At 60.8% G+C, this 23,203-nt stretch overlaps 1 protein-coding gene across 1 annotated transcript; it reads right to left on the bottom strand.

The window, feature by feature from the left end:
* Window positions 1–238: 238 nt before the first annotated feature.
* On the bottom strand, window positions 239–17,972 carry SYTL1 (synaptotagmin like 1). The gene is made up of 15 exons (XM_032802896.2): window positions 17,843–17,972; window positions 12,975–13,428; window positions 10,664–10,812; window positions 9,919–10,024; window positions 9,241–9,289; window positions 7,792–7,837; window positions 7,168–7,253; window positions 5,350–5,469; window positions 4,673–4,839; window positions 3,448–3,550; window positions 2,836–2,997; window positions 2,425–2,503; window positions 1,780–1,879; window positions 1,189–1,394; window positions 239–565 (listed from the first exon to the last, which is right to left on the bottom strand). Exons 2-15 carry the CDS (start codon window positions 13,100–13,102, stop codon window positions 426–428), a joined length of 1,641 nt encoding a protein of 546 aa, XP_032658787.1. The 5' UTR covers window positions 13,103–13,428; window positions 17,843–17,972; the 3' UTR covers window positions 239–425.
* Window positions 17,973–23,203: the final 5,231 nt, after the last annotated feature.

Below are 23,203 nucleotides of genomic sequence, written 5' to 3'. Positions count from 1 at the left end.
TAGGCTGTGGGGCCAGCAGCTGCTTGGAGCCCTGTCCCACCTCAGCCTAGGCTGGCATCCCTCTCCGTCTCCAAGGAGGCGGCACCTGCCCCAGGCTGTCTGAATCCTGCTCCCCACCATCCAGAGTCCCCTACCTCCCTCTTGCCCTGCTTTGAGGGGTGAGGGGAAAAGAAGGTGGCAGTGAGCCCCTCCCGGCACGCTCACACCAGTAGCAGCTGAAAGCACCAGCCAAGTGCGCACAGATCTCCCCCAGCCCGTGGGTCTGCAGCGGGGTTTATTTTCTGTACAGTCACACAAGGAAAGCCCTGGCAGCTCGGTTCCACTCTAGCCAATATGTCCAGGCCCAGCCGTGGGGCAGCTGGGCTCCCAGGCCCCCTGAAGCAGGGGCTGGGCCAGGCATTCAGAGCCAGCACTGCTGCGAGCGCCTAAGTCCGAGGGGTGAGGTTCGTCCGCAGGGGCAGTAGCGCTTCTACCCACTGGCGGGGCTCTGCTATCAGGCTCTCCCAGACCTGCCGCTCCTCCTCCGTGGAGTCCATCCACGCCACCGGCAGCCCGTAGCTGCTTCCTGCGTGATGACAAAGCAGCACTGTCAGCGGCTGAGCCCCTGGCGGGGGGGGTGCAGGGGTCTTTCCCACACAGCCCCCCTCCAGCCGTCCCTGCCCTAGGGCACAGTCTCCCTCTATCAGCCCCCAGCCCCCTTCCGTGGGTGAGGGACAGCCCCAAGCATCCACCCCGGCACCATGCCTGGCCTTGTGTGCCCTCAGAGGCTGTCAGCAGAGGAATCACGTCAAACAGGGAGCGTGGGCCCAGCCTAGGCACGTCCCCGAGGTGATGGAAGTGCTGGGAGGGGGTTAGGGAAGCAGCAGTGGCTGTCGCTCTGGGCTAGCCTCTGGTGGAGGGGTGCCAATTGCCCCAGCTGTAACACATGCACTATGGGGCAGAGGCGCCCATGGCAGTACAGCCTAACCCGCCCCTCCACAGGACCCCTGCAGGTGCCTCCCTCCCTAGCATGCAGCCACCAGCTCCCTTCCCTCCCCCCCAGATGCCCTCCTTCCCTGGCACACAGGACCCACAGGGCCCCCCCCCCCCAGGTGCCTCCCTCCCCTGGCACACAGGACCCACCAGCCCCGCAGGCGCTTCATGCCCAGGACTGTGCCTCGTGGCATCACCAGCTGGGTGCCCGCTCACCTGTGCCCAGGCTCAGCCGGATGCCACCCAGCTGCTGCTTGGAGAAGGTCTCGTGCTCCCAGAGGGTGAACTCGGCGCAGGCCTCGCTCAGGTCCTTGGCCTGGAAGCCATCGTACACCATGGTGTGGTTAAAGATGGGGCTCAGGCTCCGCTTCACCACACGTGTCTTCTGGCAGCTCGTCTTGCTGTCGTCGGGCAGGACGTAGCTGGGGGCGGGAAGTGCAGCCTGAGGGGGGAGCCCAGCGCATGGGGCCGGGACCGGGCAGGAGGGGGCTGCTGGGTTGTTCCCCTGCACAAGCACCCAGGGTGTGGGGGTGCAGGAAGAACACATCAGGGGCCTTGGAGTTGGTGGGAAGGTAGCAGCTCCACTCTGGCCTGTGAACTACTGAGGTTGGGGGAGGCGGCGGGGGGGGACCCATACTTCTGTCCCATAGTCTCTGCAGCAGGGAGCCTGGGCTCTGCCACCCTGAGCCCAACTGCAGCACGGCAGGGCTACCGGGCACCCCATCCCTCCAGCCTGTCTCCCTCGGCTCCAGCCCTGCCCCTCACGCTGGGGCCAGAGGTGCTGCCTGCAGATCCCCCCACCCTTACCACTGAACGAAGGAGTCCACGCTGCCGCTCCGCACGGGAATGAGGCTCTGAGCTGCCTTCACCCAGATGTGCAGCTCCCCCGTGGGAGGGAGCCCAGCCCCTGGAAGAGAGGTGAGGGCACAGTGAGGGAGGGGGCAAGGATGTGTGCAAAGGGAGTGGGGAAGCAGGGGCATGCCCTTTCCAATAATGGGGGCACAGCACTCCTCTGGGGTCAGGGCAGGTCCAGTGAGCTCCTCCAGCGAGGGGGTCATGGAGGGGAGAACCAGCTACTCACTCTGGCCCTGGGGCTGTGGGGAGAGAACCAGCTCCTCCATCCAGGGTGGGAGAAGGCAGCTCCCTGGCTGGGGCAGGAGGAGGGCAGATCCTCTGCGGGGTGGGTCAGTGCTTCCTGTTGTGGGGTAGCACAGAAAGTGCGCCTCCAAAAGTGACCATATTTTTATTCCTGTGCACGCCCCTGGAGGGTGGGGGGCACCTGGGCTTTGCATCTGCCCTGCCCCAGGGGCAGTTGCTTTCTAGCCACGGCCCCCACCTGCCACAGCTCCCGCACGGGGCTAGGCCCAGTAAATAGGAGCAAGGGCACCAGTCGTCCCTGGGTTCTCAGCGCCCACCCCTGAGCCCCTACAGCTGGGGCAGGCCCGGGCTCACCTTCAGTGCCCGCAGGGATAAACTTTATCGCGAAGAACAACTTCCCCCTGCTGCTGAGAACGTCGGGCAAGACCCGCATCTGAAGGGGAAGGAGCAGACGCAACGTTAGCAGGAGAGGCCTGGGCTGAGAGCTGCAAGACGCGGGACGGGATGACATGCAACAGGGAAAGACGTTGGGTGCTGCCAGTTCTCTGGTCCCGGGAGCGGGTGTGTGTCTTAATTAAAGCTCATCCGGCTTGGGCCCCAGCAAGGTTGCAGGGGGCTGGCAGCTGCTGGGCGCTCGGCCGGTCACAGGTGAATTCCTGGGCCTGAGCGAAGGCACCGCCTGCGGCTGGAGCCGGCCGTGGCTGAGGGAGGGCAGTGGAGATAACAGGGCAAAGGAGAAGCTGGTGCCTGCGGGCCGTCCCTCACCCTGGGCTGTAGGTTGAACCACACTGGGCCCGTATTGCTCCAGTCCCAGGCGCTGAGCTCGACCTCGACCTCCCCCATGAAGAGGTTTCGCCCCAGGGTGTCATGGTGCCAGACGGACAGGTTCAGGATCCGGCCCTGCAGCTCCGCCTGCTCGATCTTGTACTGCAGCGCAACGGCAAGAGAGAAGATGCTGGGAACAGCTGGGCCTAGTGGGCAGTGCTCAGCTGCAACCCAGCCCTATGCAATCCACTGCCCCCCCAGTGCTGAGTGGATTCCCCTGGGGTGGTGGTGGGGAAATGTACCCCCACCCCTGCTTCCCAGGCCAGCGCTCAGCCCCATGCAGTCCATGGATGTGTCACTGCCCAAAGGACCAAGCCTCCAACAGCTACTGGCGCCAAACCCCGACCCCTTCCTAAGAGCAACCTCCCCCTTCCCCAGCCTCCTCGGGTCTCCAACTGCCCCCTACACTGCCCCCACCCCCAGTGTCCCTTAGCCAGAGAGCCAGCGTCACTAAGAACAGCGAGGCCAGCACCTCCTGGCCAAGCCGCTCTGGTTTCCCCTGGGGGCAGGGCCTGAGCCCTGCCCCAGTCCCCACCCGCCTGCCCCGCGTACCTTGAGGGTCTCGTTGAAGATGGGGTTCAAGCTCCGCTTTTTGACAGCTGTTTTGCGCTTGCTGTGGTTGGATTTGTCTGGCAGGAGGTAGCTCTTGACATACCTTGGGGGGGGGAAAGGGGGGCAAATGCTGACACAGGGCTCCTGGAGCCGGCAGGGGGAGATGCTGACAATGGGGGGGGGACGCTGACCCAGGGCGCCCGGGGGCGGGGGCACGGACGCTGACCCGGGGCAGTGTGTGCCGGTTCCATCCCAGTGTAGCTCTGCCAGTTAGGGGTTGGCTCCTTGCCCCCAGTACAGCTACCCTGGGGCAGCCCCTCGTGTGGACACAGGTATAGGCGTGTAACGGGTCCCTACAGCAGGGCTGCGTACCCCTCTTCTCGCCAGCGTAGCCGCACTGCTCTGCAGGGTCGCTACACCGGTGTAACTGTGTCCAGACTAGGGCCTGGCCCGCTCTCTCTGGCCCAGCACAGCAAGTGGGATGCCTTGGCGTCGGCTGATGACTTGCTACAGGTCTCATTTCACCCAGCACTGACATGCAGTCACCAGCAGCCAGGCAGCTGTTTAACAGCGCCCAGCGCACGCTGCTAGGCCAGGAGGCAGAGGGGAATCCCTGTGAACACCTGAAAGTGCAGGGGTGGAGGGTATGTTACCTCTTACTCCACAGGCAGCCCAGGGCCCGCTGCCCCCTCCCTGAGTCACTGGCCTGCCAGCACCTTGTCAGATCCCAGGCTCCCGTAGCCTCAACGCCCCTAAGCCATGTGGGGCAGATGGGCGGAGCCTCACCCACAGCTGGGCTGCTCAGGCCTGAAGCAGGCTGGGGAAGCACCAGAGTGAGGAGGGTTAAGGGCTCTGGGGGCAGGGTGGTCAGCTAGCCCAGATCGGTGCCTAGAGGGGCTGCAGGCAACAAAGAAGGACAAGGGCCCCAGGCCTGCAGGGGCAGCTGGGGCAGGAGTCCCACTCCCGTGGAGAGATCACAGACTAAGGCCAGCTGGGTGGGCCCCAGCTGTGGCTCCTCTATTGGGGGCATAGGGGGAGGTCCCCCAGGGGCAGAGCACCCTGTTTGGCTGCCCAGAGCCATGGTGCGGTGTGGTGGGGGGGAGGGCGGAAAGCCCCTGTGACCGTGTTCTCACTTTGGGCATTAGCAGGGCCATCTGAGCCCAGGAACACTGGGACAGGCGGGCCGAGCCCGGGGAGGGCCCCCTTTCCCCACCACGGCACTCACGGATCTGATCTCTGCTTCTTGGCCTCAGCCAGATCCTGGCACTGGATGACCCGGATCTGCAGCTCCTTCTTCTTGGCCTCGTACTGCAGGGCGAACTGGATGCAGCCACGCACCTCCACGTTCCCCACGTCGCTGTCGCTGTACAGGCTCATCATGCTGCCGCTCAGCTGCAGGCAGGGACGGGGGTGGGCGGTCAGAGCAGGAGGGGCAGGGAGGTCTCCCCCGCCTGCCCCCACAGGCAGAGAAGGAGGAGGACCCCCACCACAGGCAGAGAAGGAGGAATGCGAGTGGAGACAGGAAGAGAGACGCAGAGGGGCACCCAAACTGGGACTACGTTAACGGCCCCTTGAAACACATGGCAAAATCCTGAATTACCTGATGGGGACGCTGCCTTAAAACCCCCCTGCCACAGAGCCCGAGGGGCCAAGAGCTGAGCCCACTCCTGACCTACCAGCTGCAGTGACCCTTGCATGGCCAATGGACTATCAAAAGGCTCAGCAGAGGCCCTGGCATACACCTCAGTACGCTTCAGAGTACACAGCAGCCCAGTACTCAGCCGTCCCGCTCCAACCAATGACTGGTCCACAACAGCACTCCAGCCAACCCTCTTCCCCAATTGCCAACAGCCTTCCACCCCAGCCTACCCCCTGGCCCTCGTCCCCACCCCTGGCTCATACCGTGGACGAGCTGAGGCTGGATACAGAGGAGCTCATCAGTTTATTCACGGGGTCCGCGCTGTTGCTCTTTGGGGGTGACCCGGCACCGGCTTCCTCGCCGTTCTGAAAGGCCCCGTTACTCTGGGGAACACAGAGCAAACCAGCCCCGAGTGAGACATGAGCCGGACACGCCCCTCGCCCCCATCAGCCCCAACCCTCGTGGGACCAGGGCCAAGACACAGCAATAGCCCAGCCCGTCCAGCCTCCCGACGCCGACGCTGCTCCGTGCTGGACGTTTCAGAAGCCCATGTCCACACCGAGCAGGGGCCAACTGGGCATACACAGCCCCAGGCAGGTGTATGACCGCTGTCTCCCTGTTTTACCAAGAGCCCATGGCAGGGGCCCGGCCGCAGGCTAAGCGCAGCTGGCTGGTCTGGTTAGTGCGCGGTGTTTGTAGGGGAACCCGTCTGAGAGGTGGGGCGCATGGGGGAGGTCGGATGGCCCCGCGGCTGAAGTGAAACTTGTCACCTGAGCCGAGGGGGAGGTCTCCAGCGTAACTCACTCAACACCAAGAACAATGGACAGCCCTAACAACGGCTGGTGTTGGACTGTCTGGCCCAGGTGCTGGCGTTACAGAGACAAAAGAATCCCCCCCAAAACAGTCTCTGACTAGGGGACCCCGAGGGTAAGAGACAAGGGGCTGTAACTGACACGAGATGAAGGAAGAGCAAGCGTTAGGCTCCGTTAGAAGGAGCCATTTGATACTCAGGAAAGGTGGTTCCTGGCCTGGTCGAGCGCTGCACGGAAACACTTTATCAGCCACGCCGGACCTGGCTATGAAGTCCAAGCTCTAACCCATATGTTATGGTTTCCTTTTACCTGTAACCTTGTGCTTCTCAACCCCGAGCCCTGCGTGTCTTTGACGGTGACGCTCTCAGAAATGTCAGACACGGTTGCCGACTCCGTGGTGCTCCGGGGCTGGAGCACCCATGGGGAAAAATTGGTGGGTGCTTAGCACCCACCGGCAGCTCCCTGCCCCATCCCCCTGCCCCAGCTCACCTCCGCCTCCTCCCCTGAGCACGCGGCCAGGTCCTGCTTCTGCACCCACCCTCCCAGCGCTTGCTGCCACAAAACAGCTGATTCACGCGGCAAACCTGGGAGCAAGCGGGGAGAAGGGGGAATGCAGCATGCTTGGGGGAGGAGGCGAGTCCAGGGCAGGGATTTGGGGAGGGACCAAGACACAAGCACCCCACCGGCACCCAATGGGGCAGGGAGGGGGCGGAGTTGGGGCGGGGGGCGAGCACCCACCGGTGCCAACAAAAGTTGGCGCCTATGGCTCTAGACACGGCTAAATGCCTTGTGCGAAGGGGGCGCGGAATGAAGGGAAAGCTGTGAACTGGGGTGCACGACTTCCCCGGACGCCGCGGATCGGGGTACACCGTGGCTGTGCAGAAGACAAGGGGCACGGAGGATAAATTGCCAGCCCGCACAGCACAGGGCGAGCCCAGAGTGGAGCACTGGTGGGCACAGCCAGGGCTCCCTCTGGCTATAAGCAGCTGGTGGAGATGCACCTCCGACACCTCAGGTAGCCCTGAAAAGTGTCACACACACCCCTGCACAGAGACTCATGCAGCATCCCGCCCCCAAATACGGTAGTTGTAGGACACCTCGATTTTTTCACTGCCGCAGTTATGTGATGGGGAGAATATTGCGAGGGGACCCCAGCCATGAGGGACCCAGCCAGTAAGTGACGTGGGTGGAGGTGGGGAGCAGGGATTGGGTGTAAGGACTTACGTACTGGGCTTTGTCTAGAACATAAAAGGCTGAGCACCTTCCTACCTGTCCTGTGACCAGGCTATCTGGGGATGGAGCAGTATCCGCCTCTTCTTCCTCTGCGTTCAGCGGGTAGAACGGGTTGGTGGTCTCTGCGGTAACAAAGAGGAAGCATTCGGGCTGGTCTGTGGGATACGAGGTCAGAATACCCCAGGACACGCAGCCTGGGGCTGGCATAACCCGGGGCACACAGCCCACACGGGGGGTGGGGGCACCAGGCTGGGATACCCTGGGGCACGCAGCCCACATGGGGGGTGGGGGCACCAGGCCGGGATATCCCGGGGCACGCAGCCCATATGCTGGGGTCGGGGGGAGCAGGCCGAGATACCCCAGGGCACACAGCCCACATGGGGGTGGGGGCACCAGGCCGGGATACCCTGGGGCACGCAGCCTGCACGTGAGGTTTTCTTCCAGAGATTCAGACCCCGATGCTGGGCTTAGAATGGTGAAGTCAGCGAGAGGAACAGACGCATGAGTGGGGTTGGCGGGGGGCGATGGGATCCAGAAGAGGGGCCGAGCCCTAGTTAAGCAGGTACAGGGTCCTCTGACCTTCTCCCCACCGTCCACACTGCACGGGGACCCTACAGCATCCATTTCCCCACCCAGTCACAAGGCCACAGGGACATTTACCTGCCTTGCCCTCGGGCTCCTGCTTGTTAGCCTGGCTTGTGTTCTCCTACAGAGACAAGAGAGCTGGTAAAGAGACAGGCCAACTCCTCTTGTACAGGCTCTTTGGGGAAATACATTCTAACTGGGCTGATCTGCATATGCAAATCACATTCATTACTATCCGAGATCTTCAGACTGTGATGTTGCAGAACTAGGAAACTCACCAAGTAACAATGACAGTAGCAAAAAAGCAACACACACACACACACACACACACACACACGGCACTTTTAATATAATTTGTATATTTAAAACAGCTGCTTTGTAAATTGAAATCTGCAGGCTGAGGAAGGTTTGTTCTGGAGGTGGAGTTTACACTCTTCAAAGCAGTGGTCCCCAAAATTTTCACGGTCGCGCCCCACCCCTCCTTATCCTTGTCCACATACACACACATCCGAGAGCCAGGGCCAGGAGTGGGGCCGTAGGGAGAGGGCGCGGACAGGGGTAAGGGGGCTGAGGCTGCAGCTGGGGTTGGGTCTGGGGCCAGGAACAGAGCCGGGGCCCAGACAGGGTCTGGGGCCAGGCTGGGGGCAGGGCCCGGAGTGTGGTTTGGTAGCGCTACATCCCCGCCCCCCTTGGGGGTTGGCCTGGGCCCCCCAACGCACCCTCAAACGTTCCTCCACACCCCTCAGTTTGGGGACCGCTGCTTTAAAGGATGTTAGTTGCAATTTTAGTGCTATTCCAAATGTTGCGAGTTTCATCTCAGTAAATACACTGAACCATTGCACTGGCCACAGAGGGTCCCCAAACCCTGGGAAAGCTCCGATCCGGATCCACATCTGAGCCCACCTCTACTATTAACCCTTCGGGGTCGCCCCCTGACTGGAAGAATTAATGGTGCGTCCTGGGACTGAGGTCTAGCTGATGAACTACGAAGACCAGTGGGATGCCTACACTGGATCAGCTCAATGTCTTTCTCCACTCGCTGCCTTTGGGGGCGGTGGGAGAGGAACCAAGGAAATCCAGCTCCAGCAGGTTGGACGCCTGTAGCTATTTCTGAGCCTGCTTGTCCGGTTCAGTATGCAGCTTCGTATGTTACTTCCTCGCCGCCAGGCACGCAGGCAGCCCGGCTTCTGCATTTCCCAGCCTCTTGTGACTATAACCAGGCAGCCCCAATGTCAGCACTTAGGCATTTAACGCAGACCGAAGGCCCAGACGTGGCCCCAGGCAGCCACCCTGCTGATGAGCGCCTACTGGACAAGGCCGGGTCTGAACCAGAATAGGGGCAGGAATTCCTGAGAGGACACCGCTAACTCGTCCACATCACCAGACCCATAAGAACAGCGCTACTGGGTCAGACCAAAGGTCCATCTAGCTCAGTGTTCTGTCTTCCGACAGTGGCCAATGCCTGGTGCCTCAGAGGGAATGAACAGGGAGTCATCAAGTGACCCATCCCGTCGCCCAACTGACCTGAGTCTCTATGGGCTGGGGCAGCTGATGAGCAGCCTCTCCGGGAAGCCTGCGAGAGGAGAAAACGATTAGTCTTTCTGGACAAGTCTCCAGGCTATGAAGATGTCTGGCTTCCTGCCCCAAGGAGCGTGTGCACCACCCTGCTCTTCACAGACCCTTCTTCCAAACGGGGGGTCCCTCTGGCTGGGGCTGTCCATCTATCTCTCCCCGCCCCCATTCGCTGGCTTCCCTCTCATTTATCTCCCACTCCGTTTCGGCTTCTTTCCCGCATCAGCCCAGCTGCCTGCCCCATTCATTTCTCCCTGTCCCATCCCCCATGGAAGGAAAGAGCCAGCTTTACAGCCAGGGAGGATGCAAGCAGCAGCAGGCCCCCCCTTAACCCTGCTCCCAGCCGGCCAGTGGAGATTCTCCTTCACCCACAAAACCCTCCCTACGTCCCACTAATGAGCCCCTTCCACACGCCTCTCCCCGGAGCCTGAGTCACCGCCTGCAGCCGTTCCTGCTCGCTGCTCTCATCACGCGCACAGCTAAAGGGTGTGTGGCACCAGGAAACTGACACCCACAAATGCACTCTCCTTCCCTTCGCACGACTGGAAAGAGGCATGCACATGCACACGCACACACACACCCACAGCTTCTCCTTTCCACTTTGGGCCTCTAAGCCAAAAAGCTTCTCACCTGCCCTCACCATCCGGCACCTCAAACGTGGCCTCCTCCTCGAATGCTGGCTCACTGATCACCTCCAGGTTTCCCACGCTGGCACTGCGCTTCGGATCCCACTCACCTGCTCACAGGGATAATGGAAATCTAAACGGACTGAAGCAACCTCTCCCGCTCCCTGACCCGTCCCGGCATTGGTTTCCCCGCTGAAATCGGGGCGTCTAGGGTACGACGTCCCCATGGGACAAAGCTGGGTCCTACGCCAGCCCCTCCGCAAGCTGCAGCCACTAGATGGCGACAGCACCACACTACAGCAGGGGGGCACCCAACAGGATGCAGCTGTGAGTCAGGACACACATCAGGGCGAGGGACCCTGGGATTTCGGGCCGGGCAACTCACCATAGATGCAGAAGCCTCTCTTTGATCTGGGAGGGCAGGGCCTCCCTCGTTTTCAGAATTGCAGCAAAGCAGCGCAACACGTGATGGGATTGCAGATGTCCCAACTTTATAGGGACAGTCCTGATTTTGGGGTCTCTTTCTTATATAGGCTCCTATTACCCTCCACCCCCATCCTGATTTTTCACACTTGCTGTCTGGTCACCTTAGACTGCAGCAAGGCTCCCTGAGGATTTGTCCAGCATGCACCAGCTTAGGCAGCGTTTAGTGCTGGGTCCCTCTCCTCCATCGGTCACCCAGAAGAAACGCCCCTGAGATCCCAGCTAGGTCATCGGTCCCAGCAGCCAGACCCTGTCCCAGCTCTTACCTTTGGGTTTCTTCTTCCTGCGGATGGAGGCCCGGACGAGATCAGAACCGAAGTGATTGTGCCGGTGCCGCTTGGAGCGGACATCGCAGAACCAGTCCCCGGTCAGGATCTTCAGCTGGTTGGGATCAGAAACGGACTCGCGCAATTTGCTGGGGGCGAGGAGAAGGGGAATGTTGGAGCCAATTCTGGCCCATCACAGCACCAGGGAGGGACGAGCAACCACAGTCCACTGCTGGTGTCCCACCCACTTCAGATAAACAGCTGGGCTTCCATTTCCCCCCCTTCCGTCTGTTCTACCCACCCGTTGGCCAGGAGACGTGCTCAGTCTAGCGAGGGCTGAACCCCTCTACAAACACATTAGCTGCCCACGGCTCTCCCCCAAGGTCCAACCTGGCCATGCCCCATAGGAGAATGGAGCAAACTTCCACAGGGGATCAGGCAACAGAGTCTGAGCAGCTTTAAGAAACACGGCAAAGGAAAACTTTCTGCTTTGCAAAAGCCTTTCCAAGGTAAGAATGACACCCAGCACTGGCACCCGCTTCTAAACCCTGTACCTCAAAGCTTATCCCCTGCACCCCCACTGCTGTCACCCCTGTGTCCCAAACCCCAATGCTGATCCCCTGTATCCCAGTGCTGATCCCCCTGTACACCAAACCCAAATGCTGATCCACCTGCACCCCAATGCTGATCCCCTCTCTGATCTAAACCCTGACACTAACACCTCCACAGCCCAAAGCTGATCCCCCTGCACCCCAATGTTGATCCCCTCTGCCCTAAACCCTGACACCCCCGCAGCCCAAAGCTGATCCCCCTGCACTCCAATGCTGGCACCTCCTGTTCCCCAAACCCCAATGCTGATCTCCTGCACCCCAACACAGATCCTCTGTACCCCAACACAGATCCTCCGACACCCAAACACTGATCCCCTCTCTGTCCTAAACCCTGACACTGACACCCCCTGCAGCTCAAAGCTAATCCCCCTATACTCCAGTGTTTATTCCCTTGTACCCCAAACCTGATCTCTCTGTACCCCAACACTGGCAACCCCTGGGCTCCAAACACCAATGCAGATCCCCTGCACCCCAGTGCTGATGCCCCTGTACCCCAAACGCTAGTGCTGACCCTCCATGACACTGATTGCTCTGCACCCCATGGCTGACACCCCTCTGCACCCCAAAACCCCACCACCAAACAGCAAAACAAAACCCTCCCAGGAAATTAATCTTAAAAAAACAAACTAACGATCCTCCCGCAAGCGGAATTTTTACCCTGTAGAGAGAGGAGAGTCAGAGTCGCCATGAAATCCACTAGGGACTTCTATGCCATTGATTTTATGTGCTCAGACACGAAGGTGATGGGCAGCAGGATAAAACCTCAAGATAGCCAAATCCTGTCTACACTAGGGCTGCGTCCATCGACGGGAACAAGGTGTCTTTTGAAAGACATGTTCCCTGAGCTCAGTGTGGATCAGGCAGTTGCAGTTTTAACGGGTGTTTGCTGGTCCAGGTGAATCCTAAAAATGAACCTTTGAGCCTCATGAGGACACAGCCAAGGTGCCAAGCGGAGGGGCCGAGAAGATGCTAGTGAACATGCCGTGATAAATGGCTCCTTCTCCCAGCGAGGGCAGAGCAAGGAAACCGGCACAGCTGCCTTTCCTCACTGCAGAGAGAGGTGGGTCCTTACAGCCACTGCGCCAGCTCAGTGCAAAATCCGAGCGGCACCGGGGGGCTGTAGATTTGACCTCCACGGAGCTATCTGAGGTTAATCCCAGGTGGGTGTCCAGCATTGCCCTTGATTTGGGAGGCAGTATGGTCTAATGGATAGAGCACCAGACTGGATTTAGCAGACCTTGGTGCTATTCCGGGCTCTGCTGCTGGGTGGCCGTGGGCAAGTCAAGGCCCCTCTCTGTGCCTCGGTTTCCCCATCTCTACAAAGGGGGATAACGATGCTGATGTCCTTTGTAAATGGCTTTCAGCTCTGCTGCTGACAGCGCCAGGTGTTATTTGAAGGTAAAGACCCCCGGTGCGTTGGGGCCCCGGGGACACAAGCAGGCTTATGTCTCTGTACAAACCCATCTTTCTGTCGTGAGGACCTAGCGCTAACCCACCCGGCTCAACGGCTGGGCGGCTGCTCAGCTTCCTGCTCGCTTGGCTCGAGCTTAAGTCAACTGGGGACCAGTTTAAGCTACAAAGAAATAAGCTGCTCAAACCGGAATGAAAGCCTCCCACTGGGGGCCTGCCCCAGCTGAACAAACCCACTGCAGATGCATGCGCGGACCAGGCGTGCACCCAACAACATCTCCTGGGCTCACCTGATGCGTCCCTCCTCCAGCACCCTGAGCCGCGAGTCCCTGCTCAGCACCTCCACGATAGCCTCCTGCTCTTCCTCCGTCAAGAAGCTCAGGTCCAGTAGCGCGTCTGTGTCTATGTCCTGGGCCATGGTGAGGCCGGCTGTGCCCAGGGAGCAGACTGGTACTACCCAGGGCAGGGCAGTGCTTCTCCGGCGGGGCTCTCTTCCTGACACACAGCGAGTCCAGGAATGAGCCCTGAGGTCCTTCTGTCCCAGGTGCCTTCACCCCGTCACTGCCCGCCGCAGAACCAGGGCGATGACGGGCAGCCGTCCACTAGAGCCATTCTGCCACTCTGCCAGGGCCCAAAGGTAGTACAGGGCGCCCAGCGCAGGGGCAGGGAAGCAGGCAGCAGCCCTCAGCTCCGGTCCGACCCGCTCCATCGGCCCGCCAGCAGGTCACGCTCCATCTCGACCACCTGTGGAGACAAGCCAGAAGAGCTGAGGACAAGCCCAGATCCCCTCTTGATGCAGGAGCGTGCGGGGAACGAAAGGGCCTGGGGCCCGGGCTCGGCTTCTGAGAGCCCCTGGGGGCAGAAGCGGACAAACCCAGCTGTCAGACACGCTCAGTCTGTGTCTCGTCTCCCATGCACCCGTGACTGGGGTGCGCGTGCTAACTCTCACAGCCAGCTAACACCATCCTCCTTTCGCTGGGCCGGAGCTGCAGGGTGTGGCTGCGGCCTGCAGCTCAGGCACAGACCCTGGTGTCCCTGCCCCAGCCACCGCTCAGCTGCAGCTTCTCCCTGGCCCCCGCCCCAGCACACAGACCCCATCTCCTGTCCACTAAATGAGTCTCCAGGACCCACCGCTGGCGACAGGGCAACAACAACATAGGAGCCCTTGATGGTCTCATGGCAACATGCCAGGCTATGCCAATCAGTACCCCCCCCCCGCAGAACTCCCCACTAGCTGGGAAAGCGAGGCACGAGGTGCCCAGGCAGCGCCAGCGCTGGGATTAGGGTGACCAGATGACCCAATTTCATAGGGACAGTCCTGATTTTTCGGTCTTTTTCTTATATAGACTCCTATTACCCTCCAACCCCCTGGTCCCAATTTTTCACACTTGCTGTCTGGTCCCACTAGCTGGGCTCAGCCCACAGACATTGGGGACTCCCCTCGCAAGGGCTCGCCGGGCACGGTGTGGTCAGTCAAAGCCAGGTACGCCCTGACCTTTGCCAGGCTCACCTGCACATGCACTTCTGGCCTGGCCTCTGACTCCCTACAGGCAGATGACCAAGGGATGGAAGAGCCTCTGTTAGCTTCTTTACCGTCACCGCCAGGGCAGATCTCACAGCAGCAAACAGAGTCCTTCCTGCCTGATGCAACGCCTCCCCCGCCTCCACCCCACCCACCCACACAGGGCTTGCTTCAGCAAACCAGCAACTTCGACTGCCTGGCTTCAACTGCCTGCAGCAAACACCCCAGCGAGACATCCGGGATTGGTGTAACCGTCCAGCTCCTCTGGCACCCAGCCGGAGGCAACGGGGCAGGTGAATTGGCCGCAAGGCGGAAAGTGCCACCATTCCAGCCCCTGCCTCTTCCAGCAGGAGGCGCTATCGGGAATGGGATTGAGGGGCTGGCTCCCAGCTATTTCGGGAGTCTGGCAAAGCAGACTAGGATGAGGGTAGCCACAAAAATCAGATCTGAAGGGAGGAATTATAAAAAACATTCGGAATTTCTCCGCCCCCTTCCAGGCTAAGATCTCAGTGCACCTCAGCATCAGTTGGCAGAGCCTTGCCGGTGGTGGGTCTTATTGCAGAGGGGGGAAACTGAGGCACAGAACGGGGCAACAGTTTGCCCCAGAGCAGCAGTGGCAGAGCCAAGAACAGAACCTAGATCTCCTGGGTCACTCACTGGGTCCCCGCAGCGCTGGTCTCACACAGCTCTCTCCAGACATTTGCAATAGAGAGGATTCAACATGGCACTGACGCACACTGGGCGGGCTTCAGGCCTGGAGGAAGGGGCTGCAATGCCCACCCTTGTCAGTAGGAGTCGCCCCAGCTTGTCCATTGGTTTTTATGTGGCCCAAACAGTAAAACCAAGAATCAGCCCAAACTGGGCACCTAAGAGTGGTATCCTGGAGCCCTGGCCAGCCACATAGGTGAGAGATCCGAGCTCCTGGGTCCCCACTAAATCCACAAGCCAGACGCCGCAAAGGAGCCCCCGTCCCTGCCTCTAGGCCAGCTGACTCACCAGCCAGGAGCCAGTCCCCCTCGCAGCCAGCTGACTGTGTTTGCCCAGGGTGTTTGCTCAGAGCCAGCTCTGCCCATGTCAGGGCTGCACCCTGTGGGGTGATGGCCCAGAAAGTGCCAGTCATCCCCGGGTTTTTCCAGGGGGGTAACAGGTAGGGGAACCTTTCCTGGAGCATTAAAGTGTCTCGCTGTATCTTTAAGGGCTGGTGCATTCCCCGGTTGCACTGCAGCGCAGCGGCATGACACCAGGGAGAGAGACTTTTCAAGGGCACACGATAGGGCTGGGGCTTCCCCCTTGGGGGGCCAGAGGGGCATTCAGTGCCCATGGCCCTCTGCCAAGACCGCCCACATAGGAGCTAGTCAGTGCCAGGTGCAATGGTGGTTTCTGGGATGTGGCCAACTAGCCAGCAGGGACTGACTGAGACACCCCCCCAAACTCATCTGACACACAGTGCCAAGAGCCAAGCCCTTACTCTGGTCTAGCAGGCAGAGAGACGCTATCTCCTGGGCTGCAGCTGTGCTTGGCTCTTGGCACACAGCCTGCGAGCGGCACAGACCTGTCCCCGCAATTTGCATTGAGAAAGAGCCTGACATGACAGGACAGAGGACGGTTGCAACAGAAGCAGCCTGTGTGGGAGAAGGGGCATCGCCCAGTGTGCTGGGTGCCATGGAGCGGAGCGATGAGGAAACAAGGTTGCACATCACACTGGGGCAGGAAAAGGGCTGCAAGAGAACCAGGCTCCGAGTTTGCCCTTGCCAGCAGCCCATCCTCTGCTCACCCCACATGGCCTAGTGGACTGAGCATGGAGCTAGGAGCCAGACACCCCCGGGTTCTTTGCCCAGCTCCATTCCCCACTTGCTGTGTGACCCTCCCCCTCTCTGGGCCCACAGGGATCGCCGTGAGGGTGGATTAGCTGTGCTGGGAGCAGCTTGACGCTGCAGCCACCAGAGAAAACCAGCTAATCGAGAGGCACAAAGAATGGCCCCTGGCAGCGAGTGGGGCAGAGCTAAGCAGGGCTTAGGGGAGCCGGCCCGGGGCCCAATCAGAGGGCTCACTTGCTCCGAGGACTCCAGCTGGCTGATGAGATGCTGCCCAGAGCTGCCAATCAGCGCCCCTGGCACCTAGGGTTGGGGGCAGTGAGCCCCGGCTGGCTGCACTGACACAGGCAGTGTAAGGCTGGAACCCAGAGTGGAGCGGGAGGCCTGTTGTGGCAGGCAGCGTGAGGCCCATGGCAGGCTGGCAATGCCCACACTGGGCGGTTCCGCCAATCAGACTGGGCTCTGTGCCATCCCCGGTCCCGAGCAGGCCGGGATTTAACAAGCCAGCCAGCGGGGGAGGGAGATTGGGACCAATGAGGCACCCCTCCCAGAAGGAAAACATTTGCAGAGTAAAAGGAGCAACTTTTGTCACGCAGAGTGTGCCAGGGACAGGTGGCCCGTGGCACACGCCAGGGCACTGAAATGCGCCACTGCCAGCGCCACAGCGAGTCCCCGACAACTTCCTCTGCGCAAGGGCTGCTCCCCCTCCTCTGGCCTACGGGGGCTGGGCACTGAGCCCCTAGCTGGGGAGGAGCAGGGCTGGAATCCAGTCCAGACCAGGAATCCAGTGCAGGATTTGCCTGCCACTGTCACAGGAGAGCAGCATAGGGCCCAGTGCCAGGCAGGGAGGTGCAGCCTGGGTTGGTTCACCTGGAGGGGGCAGGACTGGGGAGCTGGCATTTCCCCCGGGGCTGTGTGTGGCCCACACGGGGGTGGGGAGCAGGGATCACTGGGCAGCCCCAGCATCGCCAGCGGGTCCATGCGGCCCATGGCCAGCGCTCTCCCTGCCCCCATGCGCCCCACACTACTTGGGGGGTGGGGGTGGACAAGGACAGCAGGAAGCCAGCAGCAGGTCCCAGCCTGCCACCCCCACCCCCTGCAAGCCCAGGCTGGATGACACCAGGCTCTGTCCGTGCATCAGCACTGCAATGCAGCCACCTCTGGGGTGAAATGCGGCAGCTGTTTCACAGCACATACCACCACCAGGTGCATGGAGATAGGCACATCCCTGCTCTCCAGCCAGTTCTCTGGGTCTTTGTTTTCCACCCTGACCACTCGCCATAGCAGGAGTGGGACCATGGTTTCTGATCCCAGCCAGCGGACAGCATCAACAGATGGCAGCTGCGCCGACTCCCGCACAAATCCAGTCCCCCCAGAAGTGGAGCCTTTGGGCCCAGTAAGCCGAGCGCTCCCAACCTCCAGTGACTATGGATCCACACCCTCCAACTACACCCCAGCCCCTTCGCCTGGGAGAGCGTCACACTTCCTGCTGACGAGACAGGGGCAGAGCAGCGGGGCCACCCATGGAGCCAGCTCCCCTCTACACACACACCACAGATTTCCCAAGAGACCAGCCAGGCATTCGGGTCTGAACAGGACCCAGGAGAGGAACCAGCTGGCACCGGGAGGTCAGCTCAAACACTGCCTCTCCATCCCGACCAGCCACCCCACAGGGACCAGGGGGTCCCCCTCTGCAGGGAAGGGGGGAGGTACAAGGCCTGCAGGGGTGGCTGCATTGTACCCCTGGAGGATCGGGCTCCTTACGCCACCCCAAACCCCTCCAAGCTTGGCCACGGGTGGAGAGCGCAGGAGGCGGCGTTACCTGTCCAGGTGGGCGCCTACGCTGGCCAGGTGAGCGACGTCCTTGCAGGCACCTCTCCAGGGGCCTTGAGCCTCCTCTGGAGGAGCAGAAGTTTGCGCTCTTCCGTCACCCCCACCCCTGCAGTGTTTGCAAAGCTACTCGGCAGCAGCCTCAGCAGGAGACCTAAGGCTGAGTCAACCGCAGAGGGGAGGAAACACCTACCCACAGAGAGAGAGGAAACTAGGGCCTGGAGCGAGAGCCACCCGCCGGACCGGACTGGGGACACAGGGGGGTGGCACAGCCTAAGAGCCCAGCCGTGCACCCGGCGGAGTCTCTGCGACCCAGAGAGACCAGGTTGAACCAGGAGCTCGTCAGAGCAGGGTCATGGCCACCTCTGCACAGCGGCCAGCACAAGGGGGCCTGATGCTGACGGGGGGCCCTGGGTGCCAGCACCATACAGAGACCCCATCCCATCCCTTCCGAATCACTGCCCACGTTCCGCTCCAGGCCAGGCCCCTGGGGGTGCACCCGATAGCTGGCTGGGCCTGAAGCCGGGGCAAGGAGTAACCCAGCAGCCCCAGTAACCAAGCTGAGCCTGCATCCTCGCTGCTCTGCTGCCCCCGGATAGGGCACAGCAGACCACTCCCCTAGGGAGGCCTTTGCCATCCCAGTGTGGGTGTATCTATGAGCCAGCCTCAGCTCCGTTCCACGAGCTGTGCCCGCCGGAGCATCGCTCGCGGGAGTCCCCTCGACACGCAGGTGGCCACGGTGCCCCTGGCCCGCCGCTCTCTCCCCCTCCGTCTATAGGGGGATGTAGCCCCACTGGTGTCTGCAGCCAGGACCTTCATCTCCTCGGCACACCCTGGGGCACCGGGGCTGACCGTGGTCGAGGGGTTCAGGAGGAGAGTTCTGCCCACCCTCGGCAAGTGGCTTTGGGGCCCTTCGAGAGCCGCAAAACTGAAGACCTTGGCTCCTGTCTCACTGTTCTGAAGGAAAGTACCCTGGTCCCATGGGAGGGGTCAGGCTCCAGAATCCCCTGACCCCAGCGGTCAGCACCTCTCTCCAGGGCCGGATTAACTCTCCTGTGGGCCCCGAGCTATTAGATTTTGTGGGGCCCCTGTCCAAGGGGGTGCAGGCTCTGAGAGGGAGTTTGGGTGTGAGAGGGGGTGGGGGCGCTGGGAGGGAGTTTGGGTGCAGGAGAGGGTGCAAGCCCTGGGAAGGAATTTGGGTGCGGGAGGGATTGCAAGCCCTGGGAGGGAGTTTGGGTGCGGGAGGGGGGTGCGGGCTCTGGGAGGGAGTGCAAGCCTTGGGAGGGAGTTTGGGTGCGAGAGGGGGTGTGGGTGCTGGGAGGAAGTTTGGGTGCGGGAGGGAGTGTGGGCTCTGGGAGGGAGTTTGGGTGCAGGAGGGATTGCAAGCCCTAGGAGAGAGTTTGGGTGCGGGAGGGGTGTGGGCTCTGGGAGGGAGTTTGGGTGCAGAAGAGGGGTGTGGGCTCTGGGAGGGAGTGCAAGCCTTGGGAGGGAGTTTGGGTGCAGGAGGGGGTGCAGGCTGTGACTGGGAGTTTGGGTGCGGATGGGGCTACAGGTGCTGGTAAGGAGTTTGGGTGCGGGAGGCGGTGCAGGCTTTGGGAGGGAGTTTGGGTGTGGGAGGGATTGCAAGTCCTGGGAGAGAGTTTGGGTGCGGGAGGGAGTACAAGCCCTGGGAGAGAGTTTGGGTGCAGGAGGGGGTGCGAACCCTGGGAGGGAATTTGGGTGAATGAGGGAGTGCAGGTGCTGGGAGGAAGTTTGGGTGCGGGAGGGGGTGCGGGCTCTAGATGTGAGTTTGGGTGTGGGAGGGAGTACAAGCCCTGGAAGGGAATTTGGGTGCACGAGGGGGTGCGGGCGCTGGGAGGGAGTTTGGGTGAGGGAGGGGGTGGAGACGTTACGCTGCGGCAGGGGGACGAGGTGCAGAAGGGGGTCGGGGGATCAGCCCGTACCTTGGGCAGCTCCCAAAACCGACTGCCAAACCCTCTGTCAGCGGCTTCTAGGAGGGGAATCAGAGGAGGTCTTTGTGGTGTGCCGGTGCCCACAGACACTGCCCCCGCAGCACCCATTGGCCGCAGTTCCTGGCCAATGGGAGCTGCGGAGTCGGCGCTCAGGGCGGGGACAGCGTGTGGAGACACACACACCCCTGCCCCCAGGGATGTTCAGGTCGCTTCCGGGAGTGGCGCGGAGCAAGGGCAGGCAGGAAGCCTGCCTTAGCCCTGCTGCGCTGCCGGCAGCGGCCAGGGCCCCTGGACAATTGTCCCCTTTGCTCCCCCTGTTGGTGCTCCTCTTGTGGGGTCCCCCTTAGCCCGAGGGTCTGGGGGGCAGCCCCTAAAGCCCCTGCGTTAATCCGGCCCTGCCTCTCTAAGGGAGCCATTAACCGCCTCCTGCTGGCTTCCACCAGACATGAGGGACAAGGACCCGTCTCCCAGACAGCTCCCTGCTCCATACAGAGCTGCGGGACGCGGACTAGGGCCTGCTCAGATCCTGCATCCTCCTCCTGGATACCTGCCTCTCCCTGGCCCCAGGTCACTTTCTGCCACTAGGCCAGGCTGTGGGGGCACAAAGCAGTGGGCACCAACCCTGCCTAGGAAAGGCCTCGCCACTCTGGCATTGGGCTCCAGTCATCTGAGGCCACAAGGGGGGTCACGGGAAGCACATCCCTCCCCACTCCCGGCCTTTAAAAGAAAGGCCAAGGGGATCCAGCTGTGTCAGAGCCATCTGGGAGCTGTGCAGAATTCTCCTGGCAGCGCCACCTCCGCGCTGGCAGCAGAGGTGGAGGCAGTGCTGGCATGCAGGTGAGAGCAGGTGGTTCCCCCAAAGCAGAGACGCTCACCCGACCTGGGCGAGTCATTCTATTTACACAGAGATCACTGGGGAAGAAGGAAGCAACTGACGGTCCCTCCCAGCAGCTTCGTATTGGAGCCGGGCAGTCTGCTCCTAGTGACTAATGGCATCCAGACGCCAGCACAGCTGGAAAACGCCCCAGGGCTTAGGGTGAGGGAGTTGCTGCAAAGAGCTGGTGCCAGGGGGGCACTGCTGCCCTACGGCAAGGCAGAGAGCTGGGCCATGGAGGCCCAGGTGCTCCCCACACCCTGGACGACATCCAGAGCCTAGAGCCCCACACAGTCTCCACTGCTCGCTCTCTGTCACCAAGAAAGGGCTGCTGCTTTCCTCCAGAGCTTTCCCCCACCAGCACTACGAGAAGTCCCTTAAGAACCATTCTCCCCCACTCCACACACCCACCTTTTATACCAGCAGCGTCTAAGTCAGGCCTTGAAAAGGGGAGTTTTTAAATTGTAGCAACATCTCCCCCCGCCCCATCTCCCAGCCCCTGACAGCACCTAACTTCCAGCACAGCCCAGGCAAATTACAATCTAAAACCCCGTCTTAGCTAAGAAGCAAGGTGAAGCCATGGGAACATCCTAGTGTAGACAGGATAGATGTCATTTTCACACCTGTCATTGTTATGACAAGGGGGAAGCCAACAGGTGTGGCAACTACCAGGTCCTGTCCGCACTAGGACGTCACCCTGTGTTAGCTCCCCGGTGGTGAAAACACAATTCTTCCCCCTAGGTTAGACACACCCCAAGAACCAGAGGGCGGAAAGAGATGCCACAAACACGCACAGGGGTGTATCCACCCTCCACTGCAGCCGCAGTGAATGAGAGGACAGGAGGGAGCCGCGGAGCTGGGATTCTGGAGTTCCAAGGGCACCAGAACATGCCTCATTTGGCCACGGGCTGGAGGGAGGCTCTGAAACCAGGGAGTGCCACAGTAGGACTGAGTGCGTTGGGGATCATTGGGGCTTCTGCCTCCACCACCCTCTGGACCTTGCTGCGCTGGAGAGCCTGAGACACTTGGCCAGAGGCTGAGGAAGAGGATGAAGCAATTCTGCCCAAAGGACGTGGCTACGTACTGCCCACCCGCTCCTTAACATCGAGCAGCTGCCAACTCAAAGGGGCAGTTCGGAACATGGGAATGTCACGCAGGACTCCTGGGTTCCCTTCTGCAGCGGAGAGCCCTTGTAACAAGTCTTAGAGCAGCACTTTCAAGAGAGGCCTGGCCCAGGGATGTCTCCATCCCGGGACACCTGGGGCCTGGTGCTCAGAGGGTCTGGGTTCCTGGCAGGGTTCCTGCAGCACCTAGCTGCCTCAGGCTGGCCACCAGGAGCTGAAGCACCTTACCCTTCTCTCTCAATGGGCCTTAACCTCTCCGACTCCAGTCCATCATCCCCCTGTTGTAGACACAGGGTAGCAGAGCAACATGGCAGCCTTTCACATCCCCGATGCCCTGCCGGCAGTGAGCACTCAGCACATGGCAGTGGTGAATCGGGCTACCAGTGCCTTGGTTTCCCTAGGTGTCCAACAGGATGGAATACTGCACTACAGTGCATGCCCCCTCAAAGTATCAGCCCCCCCAAAAGCTAACAGGTCGTGTTGTCAGTGTGTCACTGTATGCCATAGCCCACCCCCACCCTCACAGCCTGTGGCTGCCAGGCAAGCTGTCCCAAAAGGCAGATCAGGGTTTCTTACTGCAGGAGGAGTTCAGCCAGCCTCAGCTGCCAAGAGCCCCTGACTGGCTTGTAGAGGCTCATGCCAAGAGGCCACAAGCAGGGTCAGCCCCACCCCAGAACCAGGGGCACAGTCCAACCCGACAGCTCCTGCTCTGAGCTTTGCCCAGAACCCACACTAAGGGACCCCCTCTGCTCCCCCAGGCCTTGGGGACACTTCATTACACACCGACATCAAGGCACAGTTTGAGAAATCATTTATTGGTCCAAACTGGGTGACAAAACCAATAGGAACAAGTTCCCCCCACCTCAGGGGGAAGGCAGCTGCCACTCCGCTTGGAGCGCACCGGTCAGCCCGTGCAGCGACCCCCGAACTGACACCCGAGGAAGATTTGCCTGGAAATCCCAGCCAGGTGACGCTATCGCGTTGCTGCACTCAATGCCCAATGCCAGGCTGCCTGGGGAGCCTAATCCCCATAGGCAGTTAGGACCTGGAGCCTAAGTCCATTGGTGGTCAACGGATGGGGACTCCTAAGTGCCTAAATCCCTTTGGAAAGTGCAATTGGGCTCCTAAGTCAGTTGGGCGCTGTGACACTGCGTGCAGCACTGCCACTGTAGCATTAACAATCTGGGCCTTAGTTCATAACAGGAATTTGCCAGCAGCCGGGATGGTTATTCCATGTGCTCAGTGCATTGAGAAACACAAAATCCCCCCTCCCCCATTCCCCTGGTTTACAATATGTACAGTAATAAACCCCCTAAAAGAATCCCCCCCCCTCATTTAAACCTTCCCCTCCCTCCCGGCCCAGCTCCTGTAAGACGCCTGCACGTGGAGGGACTTACTGGCGT

The sequence above is a fragment of the Chelonoidis abingdonii genome, chromosome 25 (genome assembly GCF_003597395.2).
Source record: "Chelonoidis abingdonii isolate Lonesome George chromosome 25, CheloAbing_2.0, whole genome shotgun sequence".
Classification (NCBI taxonomy): domain Eukaryota; kingdom Metazoa; phylum Chordata; order Testudines; family Testudinidae; genus Chelonoidis; species Chelonoidis abingdonii.
This window is presented reverse-complemented; position numbering and strand designations above follow the sequence as displayed.

What these genes read in the sequence shown, in the direction of transcription:
- SYTL1 (XM_032802896.2), bottom strand. Translation starts at nt 13,102, where the DNA reads ATGGCCCAGGACATAGACACAGACGCGCTACTGGACCTGAGCTTCTTG. An exon ending in CTGGAGGAGGGACGCATCAG is followed by an intron (nt 10,813 to 12,974) that starts GTGAGCCCAGGA and finishes CCTCGCCCCCAG; the next exon opens with CAAATTGCGCGAGTCCGTTT. An exon ending in GGAGCCCGAGGGCAAGGCAG is followed by an intron (nt 7,254 to 7,791) that starts GTAAATGTCCCT and finishes TTGTTACCGCAG; the next exon opens with AGACCACCAACCCGTTCTAC.